Here is a 15593-nt window from a genome sequence, read left to right on the forward strand (position 1 = left end):
ACAGGCCGCTCGGTCGAAGCACAGATCACTGAGGTGCGATCCCATCCGAACATAGGACCGAGGATCTTCCCGCTCGGTCTGATGCATACAAGGGCCCGAGTGCTAGGAGCGCCGAGCAGCAGGACTGCCTAGCCCTGGAATAGACAAGAGACGCAAAAAGGATGAAAGGGACAGCTGGTAACATCATCCTCGAGACGTCTGCCGCCGATAAACAGCATGGTCGGTGGGCGGACTGGACAGAGTATCGTACGGTGGAAGTTTCCACCGTCACGTCAGGGATATGCTCGGACGATTGTGGAATGACGTCAGACATACTTTCCTGACACACTCATTCGGAGGTATGTTTGGGGAAGCGTGCATGTATCGAGAAGTGTGCCCACACCTCCTCGGGGTCCTATATAAGGACCCCAAGCTTCGACGGAGGTATGTACAATTCTCATCACTGTAGCCACAGTTACTCTGCCTCCTTTCTTCTTCGTGGCCTGACTTGAGCGTCGGAGGGTCGTCGCCGGGAACTCCTTCCCGGCTTGGCTTCTTTGCAGGTTTGCCGGAGATCTACATCACCAGTCAGAGACAGCAAAGAGTGCCACGCGCTTAGTGTCCGTTGACTCAGTGCTTGGACATGATCAAATACTAAAACTAAGAATATTTATGAGTTTATATGTTAAAGAGCCCTTGTGCTTATAACCTATGTTATAATTTAATAGTAGACGAAGAGAATTAAATTATATAATTTTCCTATTAAACACCCTATTCATAAAAGAGATAGAATAATATAAAAATAAAAATATAATAATATATCAATCAATAATTAAATTAAATCAACTATCTATTATAATAAATTTATATATTAAATAACTTAATCATCTATTATAATAAATGTATATATAAAAAAGTTCATGAGACCGGCCAACAGTTCCCATAATCTCTTTCCCTCTCTAGACACATTAGAGATGTTATAATTTATCTCTTTTTAGACCCTCTAAGGACGGTATCTGGATCGAAGTAATTACACCTGCTTTTGCTACAAGAGTGAGGCCGACAACCAATTTCATAAATCGCGCACCGGCGCACTTATCCGAATTCGAAGCCATCAGGGAGAGAAGGGAGGGACAGGATCCTCTGGTCCTCTCTAGAACAGGACAAGAGGATTGATGGGAGGTAATAATCCCCACCTATTAATAGGTGGATGCCTATTATCTTTCACCAATGTAAAGGCTGGACCATGAATTAGTCTAGCCTTTGTGGACCAGAGGATCCTCTCCCGAGAAGGGACTGTCAGAATAGGGGTGTAATCGAGCCGAGTCGAATATTATAATTTTATTCTAATCAATAAATTTAATATATTTGTTTATGTTTTTCATAAGTAGAGTGTAAAATCTATAAATTCAATATCAAAACTATTATTATTTTTATTTAAAAATTAATTCATGAGATTAACGAACATGTTCACGGGCTAACGAGCCGAATATTGTGAAGCTTGAGCTTGGTTTATTTATCTTAACGAGCCTAATTAAACGAGCTCAAATGAACTTTTATCGAATCGAGCTTCGAATAACTCACGAACGGCTTACTCATTTACACCCCTATCCCGGAAACAAACTAACGGCCGTGATATCTATCATATCCCCAAGGCTTCCTCCCTGCCCACCCACCTCCATGGCTTCTCTCCTCTCTCCTTCTGCTCCTCTGCTGGGCCGTGACCGTCTGCACCTCGCCTACCCCTCCGCATCGTCTCGGAGGGCCGGCCTGCATCGCCTGCAACCGATCAAGGCCTTCAGCTCTGCTGATCCCCCTAAGGAGACTCCTGCCAAAACCACCACCGAAGCTACCAAGCCGCCTGCCCCGTCTCCCCCCAAGAAGCCTGTATATTCAAGTAAATTCCTCCTTTCTCTCTCCATTTTCAACCCTACCTCACAAGATGTTGACTAGTTCATATCGCGGCCATGTATGCGTTCTCCGCCTGCCTGAAGAACCTCGGGAAATTAGGAGATGGCTAGTTACTAGAATGGTTATGAGTACCTTTATCCACGGAAATGAAGATTACTAGTTCAGTAGATGACGGTCTGCTAAATGCATGTCAAGTAGAGCAATCTCTAGGGAAGTTATCTACACGACGCTTTAAGCTTTAAGAGTGAGATCCAAAGCATATGATGATCACGAGTCTTAGCTGATGTTTGATGCTCTACTAAAGATCTGACCATAACAATAAGTGCCATTATGGGATGTATCCTCCATCATTATACTTTGATGCTATCATGCTCTTGTGTTTTCTGGAGAGTAATCTAGTACACAAATAATATGCTGGATGCTGATCATGATGGTCATGTGGCAAGTATTGGGAAGTCGCTAATGGCAAGCATTGTGCATCTCCATAATGTCATATCCATGCTCAATTACGTAAATCAATACAAATAATCTGATATGGGATTTTTCCCTTAATACTAATCCATCCGAGGTTATTTGCTCTTGGGAGGGCAAACTGCTGTTCACAATACCGAGCATGATTTGGCATTCTAGTAAGCAGTGCTGTAAGCAGTAATCTATGCACCTGAACTTGCACTGATTTGTACATCGGAATGCTTGACCACATCCCATACACAAACATACACATTGTTTTAATATTCAATTGAGTTGCCCAAAATGAGTTAGAGTATATTCAACCCGACTTAATATATTTAGGAACATAACTAGAAATTATGACTAACATAGTTTGTGCAATTTACTGATACAAAAAATTGAAACATGAGAGTCTGACTGAAACTTATATGATGACTTCAAACAAATGCTTTTTGACAGTTAGGATGAAAAGAGGTTATGAAAAATGCTAGTTTCATTTTTTATTTTAGTTGGAAAAGCTTCAATATCTACTTAGCTGTCACAGCTAAGGAGCCCTAAATTTATTTACCTAAATAATGGAAACAAATGAATCTAAATTGTCTTAGACGAAGAGCATATGGAGGAATATCACAATTATATTTTAGATTTTTGTATTATGATGTTGAGGGAATCACTTTTTCATCTTGTGTTAAAAATTATTTGAATTATATTTTTTACCTGCAACTAATATCAAATAATTCTTTTATGAATAGCAACATTTGTATGTAAATACACACATGTAAGCCACAGTGATTGATTGCATATGCTTGCAAATGTATGTTAAAATTGAGCTAATAGGTTGATTTCCTTGAGCCAATAATTTGAATATACTAGTGTTTACATGAGAGATATGAATTCTCAACTCTTTCGTGATTTCATGTCGCTTTTTATTTTTTTTAAATGGTGGCACATCAATTACACACTTCATCTTCATCTTATGAAAGAGTTCGAGGGGTAGGACCGTTGATGTGGATATGAATTATTGCTTCTATTATGCTGGATTTCCTAAGGAGAGTAAAGAGAAATAAGGAAAGTTAAAGAAAGAAAGTAGGTTTGAGGAAAAACTAAAGAGAAGAGAAAAAAAAAATCGAATTTTCTTGTTTTGTCCTTAAAGGGATAAGGAGAGAGTTAATTTTTCTATTATATTTCTTTTTCTTTTTTTTCAAACTTAGAGATTGGATAATGATTGGAAGGAATAGGTGGGATCGTAGTCGAAGGTGAAGGACCCAAAAAGGTGACAATGAGGGCAACCAAAGCGGCTACAATGATATTTTTCACCTATTTTGATTGCACAAACTTTTAGCTAAAGTAAAAGGAAAATTTCTCCTCATTTTCTTTCTCAGGCCCATTTTACTTCTAAAGAATATCTAATTATTGTCTCCTCTCCCCAATTTTTTTACGTCTCTTTCTTTCTCTTGTAGGAAACACAACCTTAATTATGCCTACACTACTGCCACTTTTATTCCTCATTTATCCTACAAGATTGCCTAGGTGGATTCTTTGCTTCATTTAAATCTTATTTTATTGCTTATTATGGTATGTGTATTACCCAATCTGATGCAATAGTAGACAGGCTATTGGGTTGGGGCTGGAGAAGAAAGGTGTTCATGAACAAGTAACAATGGCCTCTCCTTGTGAAACCGAATTGTCAACAACTTTATTTGTGATTGAATTCGTGGGTGTTGATGCACAGTAATGATATCATTGGATGCACTTTCTGAAGATTTATCTACCAAGTTCCTCAAGGCGCTGTCATTTATTCAACCCATATTGACTGTACACTCATTGTCTAAAGAGAGAACTCAGTCATCTAAAATACTCCTTGGGAGGAGACTGATATTGAATATTAATTGATTTTTTTTCCAATGTAAGCTTCTCTCTTTATAGAGAAATCACTACTACAATAGCTACAGAGCTAGAGTCCACAGCAACCTTTACATACCCACTACAACTACACTGCATTTTATCATCACAACATCAATCTGTTTCATGTTTACATTCCAGATAGACATACTATGAATTATGAAGTATGAATTACAACTATTTCCCTTTATCTTTTGTTTAGAAAGTATATTCGTGCTTGTTGCAACATTGTTTTTAGAGAAAATGGATGTGCACATTGTTTTATTTAAAAATAGCTAAAATTCTGCTTCATTTATGGGATAGCAAAATCAGCTTGGTGCTTATTACCACCTTCTTTATGCAGTGAAAAAGGGGCAGATTGTAAGAGTGGACAAAGAAAAGTACCTAAGTAGCATCAATGTAAGAGTATCCTTATATACACCCTTCCTCTGTCATATTATCTGTTTTCTTATAACGTGTCATCTTCTTTCATGTGATGAATATTCTGAGCTACTAGTGCTTGCTGAAGTGACCTAAATTTGATTTAAGTAAAGCATGATCCTATGTCTTAAGCCTGTCATTAACCCATGGAGTGAATTAGTAGTTTGGTGATTCCACACTTGCTTGTCTTAGTGATTCCACACTTGTTTGTCATTCTCTAGGTTTGCATATTCTATGGAATAAGGAAATGGTATGTAAGTGTGTGAGTCTCATGCCGAATGTTAGTGGCGTTGTGACCAACTATCTAGCCACAACAAGTATTTGTATCTTTTGGTATTTCAACCGTACATTAAGACAACCAAGGCATCCTATTCATTATTTTTTGGCCATTTTTTCTTATATGTATGCATAATTGTGTTTGTTTCTTTACCTTTGATAATATCATAGTTGCATTCTATTATGTATTTGGATTTTTATAAAGGGCAATCTGGTATACGAAGCTCTAGCCAATGCGAGTCTGTGAAAGGGTCGGGCCACATTAGGTCTATTGTACGCAACCTTACCTTGCATTTTTGCAAGAGGTTGTTTCCCCGACTCGAACTCGTGACCTCAAGGTCACATGACAGCAAATTTATGGTTGCGCCAAGGCTCCTTTTCTATCTGCCGTGATAACTGTGGACAGATTAATACTATTGCCTTGTAGTTTCTTGAATTTTCTATTGTTTTAGACAAAGTGGGCTATATATTTAAAATGAAAAAGGAAAACCATATTTATAATTTAAAGAAAATAGTTTAAAAAAAGATTTCACTAAAAAAAAAGTTCAAAAAATCATAGCACAAATTCATATTATGGAATAAAAGCACAAGATGCCAATCTTGTAGTTTGGGGACAATGGATTTTCTTGTCTTATTATTCTATTTTACTTTTTTGTCCCTTTTCTTGAAGATAGAGAGCTTTATCCAATGCTTACAAAATCAACACTGGTTTCTTGTTTTCTTTTCTAAAATTTACTAATTGCTTCATTGTTTAAATCACTTAGTAAAATGAATCCAAGAATCCATAGAACAATAGAAAATAACATATCTAATCTTTGCGTCAGTCCAAGGAGCTTAAAAGTATTGAAACGAGGGGCTTTGATGGTTTTAGATGCATACTTTTTAAAATTGCAATGGACAGGATTTTCATAAATAGCTCTTGTTCAATCATGTTGTTAGATAGGGTGACCAGTGTGGTAGAATACCACTTTCTTGCAATGTTAGTGTTCTCAAAAAAATTATAGAAGAAATAAAAAAAAACACAGAATATTAAACTAGAGTGCACAATAATTTATTGTGGTTTGGCAGCCCCATACTCTTAGTACACGAGGTGGATCATTCCCAAGAACACCTCTATATTTTCTCCTTCTCGATAGAACCGAAGGTGGAGAAATCTCTTGTAGTTCAGCAAATACAAGAAATAAAAATGAGAAGAAAAATAATACATTTGAAGCATTTGTGGAGGCAGAGTATGGACATTGGTAATAGTTGATTGTTGTTTAATTTTGTAGCGCCTCAAGCTTCTTTTATAGCCTTCTTCTTGAATTATATCGTTATATTAATGTGACAACCATCAGTGGTTGACTATTGATCATCCATCACTGATTTATATCTTCTCCAAATCCTGTCATCCTTCTATCTTTGGCTCCGTTTGAATCAATCATTGTTGTATCAATAGATTGAAACCTGAGATAGTTCGTGTTGAGTTAACTACTTCAGTTGACTACAAAACATTATGTTCTTAGCCAAACGAACATTAGCTGACTAAACAATCTACTGCCAAATAGTCTAAGTCATCAGTTAAGTTGACTGCTCTAATCCATAATACTTCAAATAGACCAACATGAGATATTCAACTATCAGTCGATTAATCTCTAATTACTAGTAAACTAGAAAACCACAAACTTGGAACATTTGGGGTATTGATTTTCTTGGCCAACAATTGACTGTCAAAACATAAATCCCAAAACACTTAGAATGTGATTTTCTTAGCCACCAGCTGGATCTCAACACAATCAACTAGCTACTATGATTTTGATCACATCTATGGTTGAGTTTGCCTTAGTTGTCATCTACCCATGACCCTCCGCTCATATCTCTCGTGGATTCTTTCCAAGCATTGAGGTCTCTTATTAATCTACTTGTTCCTCGAATGCACCGAACCCTCAATTCATTCCTCATGTCATCCTTTATGCCTTCGCTTACATAGTTCACCTCCTCGGTTTTGTTATGCTTCAATGCACCTAGTCCTACGTTCCCTCGGATTCCCTCGCCATCCTTCTCTAATCTCCATGAACCTTGTCCTGTTGTCCATGCCATCCTTCTCTAATCTCCACAAACCTTGAGCCATCAAATCATCAAACAACTTGGCCATGCAAGTCAAATTGTATGCATGGTAGATCTTGCACAACTTAATACACATATAAGATATAATAACAAACCTACCTTAAATGCTTTGCCCAACTCATCAAAACATTTAAGTGCATAAATGTCGAAGGAGATGAATCTCCAACACCTCTTTTAGTTCCTATTTAGAAGCCTCTATGGTTCAGCCCTTTTACCCTTTTCCCTTAATTTTGACATGAAGTATGCAAGTTTACTGAGCAACATTTGTTGGTAGGGCCTTTGGACATTTCACATATAGTGGGATTATCCAAGCCTCGTGATTCATTGCATTGTTATATCCCCTTGGAAGTCAAGAGAGATCCATTATGAATCTAATAATGCAATTTTCCTATTTGAAATTTATTTAATCAATACTTTAGTGATGATAAATTATCATAATTGCAATCTTGAGGCTATGAATGCACTTCCCTACTTGGTTGGAATATTTACCTTTACATGTTATTAATATCAACATGAGGTCAAAATGTCTATCACAAAATGATAGTTTAATAGGCATTATTTGTATCTTTTATTTCCAATACCCTTTTAAGTTAAGAGCTTCATGGAAAACACCAATCTAAAACAATCATAAATGCATCAAATGTCTTCTAAAACATGAGTGCATTTGCTTATTTTGTGCCAGTGCTTCATGCACTTGGTTGATGTTGAAACTTGTCTCAATTCAACATTGATTATGTTCTTGGTTCAAATCTTACCTTTGCAATAACAAGCCATGAATCTTTATTATTTGGCATATGCTGCATATCTTATCCCATCATTGAATTTTAAGTAAAATTACAACACTAGTATTACTCTGATTGCAAATTACTTTTAATTAGATTAAACAGAGCTTTCTTTACTTTCCTTGTGTACTCAAGCCTTTTAACAAAAATGGATTAAACTCGCTTGTTTGAGTATTGGATTTATTAGTGTCCACCTAGTGGGATAAGGCTTGGTTGTTGTGGTAATCGTTGTGATAATTTCAGTTGTGAGAATTTCATTAATAGCGATTTCCAGCTAACTTGTTTCACATATAGTTTATCTTGTTCTCTATGTTACATGCTTAATGCTTTATGTCAGGTCATTAATTGGCATTTATTTTCCATTTTTTTAGTATCTATCCGTTGACCATCCTCCTTATTACAAAGGGTTGGATTACATATATGAAGACCGTGGGGAGGTGCCTTTCATTCACTACACTTGTTGGTGATATTGCCATCTTTTATATACTTATTTCCTCTTGTCGGAAGCTTTAAGTTATCTCATTAATGTCTGTTAATTGCTTCTTTTCTTTATTTATTGCTAATCTCCTTTCTTTCTCCTAATTTTTTTTATCTCTTTTTTTTTTTCTTTTCCTATATCCCTACCTGCAGGTTCTGGACATGCGAATTTTTGAGACTGGAGAATATGCTCTTGTAAGTGTCCCCAAGTTCTCATCTCATTTCTCTATTCATTATTAGAAGATAGTCATACCAACTTGCTTCTTTACTAAAATGATTCCTTCTCATGCTTTTAATGGCTTAAACTTATTTTGCTATCCAGTTGTTCATTCATGTTTGGTTTGTACTTTCCTTCATAGGAAGATTAACTTTCTGCTAAGATCACTGTCACTGGATTCTATGTTGTACATAATTTAGTTTTGTCTATGCTATTTAACTATTACTACAGACTACAACTTATTCTGAATGTCTTGCATATTTGAGAAATCACGGAACTTGTTTCCTTTTAAGCTCATTTGGAACTTTCTTTATGGTTGACAAAATACACCTACACCAATGTTAATGACTCAATTTGCTAGAAAGCTTAACTAGGCATGTATTAGCTACTAGCTGAATGTAATAACAGTGCTTGCTTGTATTGCATTGCTATCATGGAGCCTTTTCTCATTATTTGTTGAGATAGGAGAGTTTAACTAACAATCACGTTTTGAAATGATCATCTGAAGTATGGATTTTAGTCAACAAACTGTTTTGATGAGGCTCAAGTAAATCAAGGAAATGATAGGTCACTAAAAGGGTTGGGATGATAATCGTGGAGTGCCTTTGATGGTAAAATTACAGATGTTGAGTATCCTTTTAAGTCTTCATTTGTTTTTTAGCATGGTTGTCAAAACTCAAAAACAATATTGCTATGGATTTGGGGATCAAATGGTTAAAAATTTAAATACCTATTATGGAAATGGTAAGGTTGGCAAAATTAGAAGAGAGAGGAAAAATTAAAATAAGATAAAATAATTTCATGTGTGAGATAACAAAAGATGTTCAATCATAAACGGATTCATATTATGTTAAACTAAATAATGGATTATAAATATTGCATGATAAATGATGGATAATTTTAATCAAACTATGTAATATATCTGCATAATAATATCATGTAATATATTAGCATACTATCAATAACATTATATTATTATCGAATTAGTAAAACTATATTGTTTTTATTCTTTAAAATTATTGAATGATACAAGATTATTTATGTATTGTTATTAGACTACTTGTAAGTGAGAAATCGTATATAATACCAATAAATAATAAAATTAGATTATAATTTATAGGATTAGTATTGTAGGTGTAGAGTTATAATGGTACGTTAAATAGGTTTAGTTATATGAAAGGATTTTGTTATATGGTGTTATAGTTTAGTTCTTGATATAAATTATTAGTTCTCTCTAAGTAGCTACTACAATATAAAATTATTATCTTTCTGAGATCAATAGGTTTAGATTTTCAACAATAATTCCCTCAAGAGAAAGCTACTAGTTAAGTATAGTGAGCTAGCTAGCTTACCCTTCCCCAACCAACATAAGCCTTAAACTTTCTCTTCCTCACCCATTGAAAACCTTAAAGTGTTAGCCTTATTTTCCTTTTCTCAATCAAAAAAGCCAAATCAGAAGTCAGCTATACCGATGTCCAATGCTAACATTGGCAACCCTTGGTAATATCGTGCTATTGAAGTGAGCTGATAGATTAGGAAGCATGACAGCGGAGATAGTTCCAAGTTAAGAACTTTGTGATGACTCATCTATATCTAATGTCTTTGTTATCCCATTTCCTAAAGCAGAGAGACTTTAGGCTTGAGAAAGAAATTTTGGAGATCTCATTGACCATGTGGTGAGGAACACATCATATCTCAATGTCAGATCATTAAGTCAGCTTTTTGAGTCCCCAATGGAGGATATGCTTGAGGATTTAGTGTGGATTTAGTGTAGATTTAGAGAACTTAAAATCTTTTGTCCTCTTAGGTTTGGGATCAATGCGCTTTTGTGCCCACCTGATATCTAGATCTCTTCATGTGAAGAAGGGATTTGACCTCAAGTGGTTGAACATCAGCAAAAAAGTCTACCTGAGAGTTCAATGTAAGGATTGTTTAATGTGGAGCTTGGTCTTCAGAGATGGCACTAAGGGTTGCAACCCTTGAGTTTGGAAGTGGGGCACAATATGGATTATGGGAAGAGCTCTCCTCAATAAGGTATCCGCTACTAAAGTGAATTCAGGGGTATGAGTAAAGGACCCTATGCAAAAGAAAACCCAATATCCATCGCACAAGGACCTTCATTTCAATACCTAAAGCAAAAGATTTGACTAAGAATACAACTAAGTAACACTCAGTTTGGGGAGAATTGGTTGGTGCTTACCATCAAGTTGTTTAATAGATAAATGATAATGGGTTGGGAAGAAATTGGAGTCTATCATTATCTTTGAAGCTTGGTTTTATTTATAGATGAAAGTTTGAGATAAAATTTTTTCCAATTGAATCCCTTCTCGTGTGATCGAGCCATGTGAGGAACATAAATATAAATGGTTTGTGGTTTGTTCCATTAAACCTAAATTGAGAGAAGTGAAAAAGGAGCAATTCAATCAAGTTAAGTTGGGATTGGCCGAGATAGGGTTCAAGATAGGATGAGAAAGTAATTCAACTGAGGTAAACCCAATTCGATCAAGGAAGTTATAATTGATTTGAGCAAATTATAAGAGGCGGTTTTAGTAGGATACATTGGGGACATGTGTATGGACCATTATTTATAGGAGAATAGTTGAGGAACTAGAATTCTACTAATTATTAGACTAGGTTGAAATGACAACGACCATTAAACAAATACTAACCGAGATGGAGAAGGAAAACATCTATGAACATGGAGATGATCTGAGTTGTAGAAGAGTAAAAGAGACAAGTAAAACATTTTTGTGGTAAAAGGTGATTACAAGTTTTCTTAAACCAAGACACTATTATCTATAGGAAGGGTTTTACTGTGAGAAAGGAAAGATAATTAGTGGGCAGACAACTCACAGATGGTAATAATGGGATGTTTTCTACCAAATTCTATGAAAATGCTTCTAAAGTTTGATAGAAGGGGAAGTAATTGTTATTTGATAAAATTACTCATTTAACTCGTACATTGTTGAGATGTTACTACACGCTTGCTATGAAAATCAGTATTGTGAAAAAAGGCATAATCTGTGTGACCTGGGTGTAACTATTAAGGAAAAATCATTTGTATAGTCAACTTGGACAAACAACTAGAGTTCGCTGTAGTGATTTGTTTGATCCAACTGGACACCTTGGCCACATGGAGCTCTTCCATCGGATGGGTGCCACTCTTAAGAACTATAAAAGGGTGCCAAGGACAATATTTTTAAAACTTATAAATTCAGGTCAAGGGAAAAACAAAATGGAAGCTACAGTGATGCATTGAACTTCTCCAATCGAGGTCCAAGCCAGCGAGTAACTAGTAGACTTTACTATCAGTTCTGATCTAACCAGAACATATTACTAACTTTAACATTGCCACTCAAGTGTTCTTTTCCTAAAGTATGAATGGCTTTTTGGGATATGGTTGGTTCTTCTTGTGATAAATTACCAAATTCCTGCTTTAGATTTGAAGACTAGATTAGTTAATGTACTTTGTTTTAGTTGGCTATAGTTTTCTAGCTGTTTATGTTTGTACTTCTCTGGCTTTGTTTGGAGATAGCCTCAAATTTGGTTTGTTTTTCCTATATCTATAATGACTGCAAATAAAGATTTTGAAGAAAAACATCAGCATATCTTTTTTTAAAGGCAGTTTGCCTCAATGGTTCAGTGCGATAAACCATTCGCACTAACTTGTTTCTGTTAAGGTTCACTTTATGGTCGTATCTATTAAGGATATGGATAAATCACATATATGGTTGCATCTTTGTGAACATCTTACAAACTTTAGTATCAGTGGTAGGTTACCATCATATATATTCTAAATTATATATATTTCTGTCATCAGCAGTAAGTTAAGGTTGACCACTTGGCCAAACTTAGAGGGATCTTTTCTTTCGGGTCTAATTTAAGACGAATCAGGTGGGAAATTTAGGCTAATGCAACCTCTGGTGTAGCACAGGTTGCTTGGGTTGGCATTCCCACTGCACCAGCATGGCTACCTACATACATGCTGATCAAGGTACTCGTATCTGGAATTGCTACTGAACATTTATGCTTGTTTAAGAAATCAACAGTGTGCAACTGAACAAGGCTCGGGCTGTTGAAGTCATAAATTCTGTTTCATTTTCATTTGTTTGTTGTTCCTCTTGATTGGCAGTCGGAGAAACTCGATTATGAGAGAATATGATCTTGGTGGAGACTTAGCATCTTGTATCAACGGTAACAAAAAGTGGAAAAACTTTGCAAAGGTAAAGATTTTCTCCGTTCTTTTGTCAGCGTTGTCTTCTTTTATGTTCAATGTAGATCTCTGATGAGCATAAACATCACAATGAATCCTGGAAATGTATATTTGTAAAGACTTAAGATTGCTGGTACATTAGACTACTGAATTTCTTAAATTTTCGCTGCTTCATCTACATCACAGTAATAAATTAAATTTAAATTGCTTCACTACGAAACTTAAGCCCAGAATGGTAAGACTTCCATGGCCGAACTAAAATGTGTTTATTGTGGGCTGGGCTCTCTTCTAGATGATTGTCGGTTATTGTTTAAATCAGGTTCCTGCTGTGGTTTTGGTCACATTTAATGGATGGTGAGATGATTAACAAAGATAACTAAATTTATAAAAGAAATGAAAACTCTTATAAATTTCTAAGAGACCTAGGCTAGGTTAAATGACATCAAATGGTGTTTGATATTTGGTATTATTCAAGCCTCAACTTGTATCGACAAGTCATTCGAATGGCAAATTATCGAGCTGCACTTGACTAAAGGACCCTTAAAACGTGGCCATATTACTCTTATCTAAATCGATTAAGTTGACATCGGCTACCAAAATTTGAAGCTCTATCAAGTAAACTTCAAGTTGTAACCTAGTATCCTTCAATTAGACAAAATAATTGTACATGGACCTAGATTTCAAATCCAATGAGATTAGGCTATGTATAATCTTGTCATGTAGCACTCACCTAGATGTCCTCAGTCTGTCCTTATAATGTCAACCACACATTGACAAAGGGTGATTGCGTTTATCCCAACGTCTTCGTCAATCTGTCCTAGAGTTAACATGGAAGAGATCAATTATGGGTGATTACTAGGAGAGGAGATCCTCTCTGGATCACTTTTTGCGGTCCAGAGGATGCTCTCTTTCCATGCATTGGTGGGGATGTATGGTCCTCACCTATTTTATAAGTAGGGACTATATATCCCCACCAATACATACAAAGGGAGCATCCTCTGGACCGCAAATGGTCCAGAGGATCCGGCCTGGGGTCCAGAGGATCCGGCCTGGACTACTAGTCCTTGGAATAGTGACTAGCACATGAGAAAGATATTTACCTCGGCTATGTCAAGATTTGAATTTCAGACCTCAAGTTAACAACATTTCATGCGCTAGCCATTAGACCGTCTTAAGGGGACAAAACCATTCATTGCTCCTGCGTTGGTCATTGTTGACGAGTGACTCATATTTGGATGAAAGCCAATGCGATGGATACTATGGAAGAAAAATCTGTTAAAATTTTTCATAATAAAATTTTGTTACGATTTTATATAATAGAATTTTATTAGAGTTTTTCATAACAGAATTTTGTTGTGATTTTTCATAATTAAATTTTGTTACAATTTTACCGGGTCTGGGTTTATGCATTATTTATAGGGATCATTGTAAACTTATTGTACAACAACAATTACAAGAATTATTGGATGTGATTCTCTTGTGTAGAGAGAATTTTAATAAAATTTCGACTGTTTTTGTGGAGTAGGCACGTCGTCGAACCACGGTAACTCTTCTTCTTCTTCTTCTTCTCTTTTCTCGTGTTTGCTCTCCTTTTGGGTGTCTTTGTCTTATTGCTCCGCGCGATCTCTTCCTCTCTTCCTCTTCTTCCGCGTTAGAGGTTGAGAGGTGTTATCCCCTTCTTTGCACAACAATTGGTAGAGCTACAGGTTTTGACGGATTTCTTCAACATGTCGGAGATGACTTCTGTGAAGTTTGATATGGTGAAGTTTGATGAAATCGGAAACTTCGGATTATGGCAGAGAAGGGTTAAGGATTTATTGGTGTAACAAGGCATGACGAAGGAGCTAGGAGAAAGGAAACCAGAAAGCATGGAGAGATCGGATTAGGAAGAACTTCAGGCGAAGGCAGTGGTAACAATTAGACTTTGTCTTACGGATGATGTGATATACCATGTCATGGACAATGAGTCATTGGTAGCAGTTTGGCAAAATATGGAAAGCCAGTACATGTCAAAATCATTGACAAACAAACTGTATCTTAAGTAGAAATTATTTGGACTGAAGATGACAGAGGGAACCGATCTGAGCCAGCACATCAAAGTATTCGATCAGATTGTGAGCGATTTGAAATGGGTTGATGTGAAAATCGAATAGACAAACAAGACACTGATGTTGTTAAATTCTCTACTTTCATCTCATATGTACGAGAATTTGGTTACTACTTTGATATGGGGTAAGGAAACTCTTAAATTGGAGGAGATCACAGGTGCATTACTAGGTTTTCACCAAAGGAAGAAAACAAATGATGAAGTTTCTCAGGGAGAAGGACTTGTGGCAAATAACAACCAAGAGCGTGGTAGGAGCAAATCTCGACACAGATTTGACGACAACAACAAGGCTCGTTCTAAGTCGAGAAGGAAAAAGGTGATCACGTGCTACAAATGTGGAGCCAAAGGTCATATCAAGAGAGATTGTCCACAGATAAAGAAATATGTTGCAGAGAACAAAGTTAGTTCGGCAAAGTCTGCAAACATAGTTGAAGAGGAAAATTCAGAGAGCGGTGATAGAGATATGCTATCAGTTATGTCGAGTTTGGAGTAGCTGACGGATGCATGGATTTTAGACTTTGCTTGTTTATATCACATGACTCCAAACAAGGATTGGTTTGACACCTATAAGGCAATGGATTATAGTTCAGTGTTAGATGGAAAATGATACGTCATGCAAAGTTATCAATATAGGGAACATCAGAATTAAGATGTTTGATGGTGTGATTAGAATCCTATGTGATGTCAAATATATACCAGAGCTAAGAAGAACTTGATCTCGCTAGACATACTAGTTGGTAATGATTGCTGATC

The 15593-nt window shown here is 36.2% G+C and overlaps 1 protein-coding gene across 4 annotated transcripts; it reads left to right on the forward strand.

Annotated features, from left to right (window-relative positions):
* Positions 1–1595: 1595 nt before the first annotated feature.
* LOC121969941 (NAD(P)H-quinone oxidoreductase subunit O, chloroplastic-like) lies at positions 1596–12893 on the forward strand. Of its 4 annotated transcripts, none has more exons than XM_042520267.1 (6): positions 1596–1876; positions 4586–4641; positions 8198–8289; positions 8457–8498; positions 12450–12514; positions 12653–12893. In XM_042520267.1, exons 1-6 carry the CDS (start codon positions 1660–1662, stop codon positions 12670–12672), a joined length of 492 nt encoding a protein of 163 aa, XP_042376201.1. In that variant the 5' UTR covers positions 1596–1659; the 3' UTR covers positions 12673–12893. The 4 variants fall into 4 exon arrangements, with proteins under 4 accessions (XP_042376201.1, XP_042376204.1, XP_042376203.1 ...); XM_042520270.1 differs by having other exon boundaries at positions 8198–8263; XM_042520269.1 differs by having other exon boundaries at positions 12455–12514; positions 12653–12718.
* The last annotated feature ends 2700 nt before the right edge of the window (positions 12894–15593 follow it).

The sequence above is a fragment of the Zingiber officinale genome, chromosome 4A, assembly GCF_018446385.1.
Source record: "Zingiber officinale cultivar Zhangliang chromosome 4A, Zo_v1.1, whole genome shotgun sequence".
Lineage (NCBI taxonomy): Eukaryota > Viridiplantae > Streptophyta > Magnoliopsida > Zingiberales > Zingiberaceae > Zingiber > Zingiber officinale.

What these genes read in the sequence shown, in the direction of transcription:
- LOC121969941 (XM_042520267.1), top strand. Translation starts at nt 1,660, where the DNA reads ATGGCTTCTCTCCTCTCTCCTTCTGCTCCTCTGCTGGGCCGTGACCGT. An exon ending in AGTACCTAAGTAGCATCAAT is followed by an intron (nt 4,642 to 8,197) that starts GTAAGAGTATCC and finishes CCATTTTTTTAG; the next exon opens with TATCTATCCGTTGACCATCC. An exon ending in AGACTGGAGAATATGCTCTT is followed by an intron (nt 8,499 to 12,449) that starts GTAAGTGTCCCC and finishes CCTCTGGTGTAG; the next exon opens with CACAGGTTGCTTGGGTTGGC.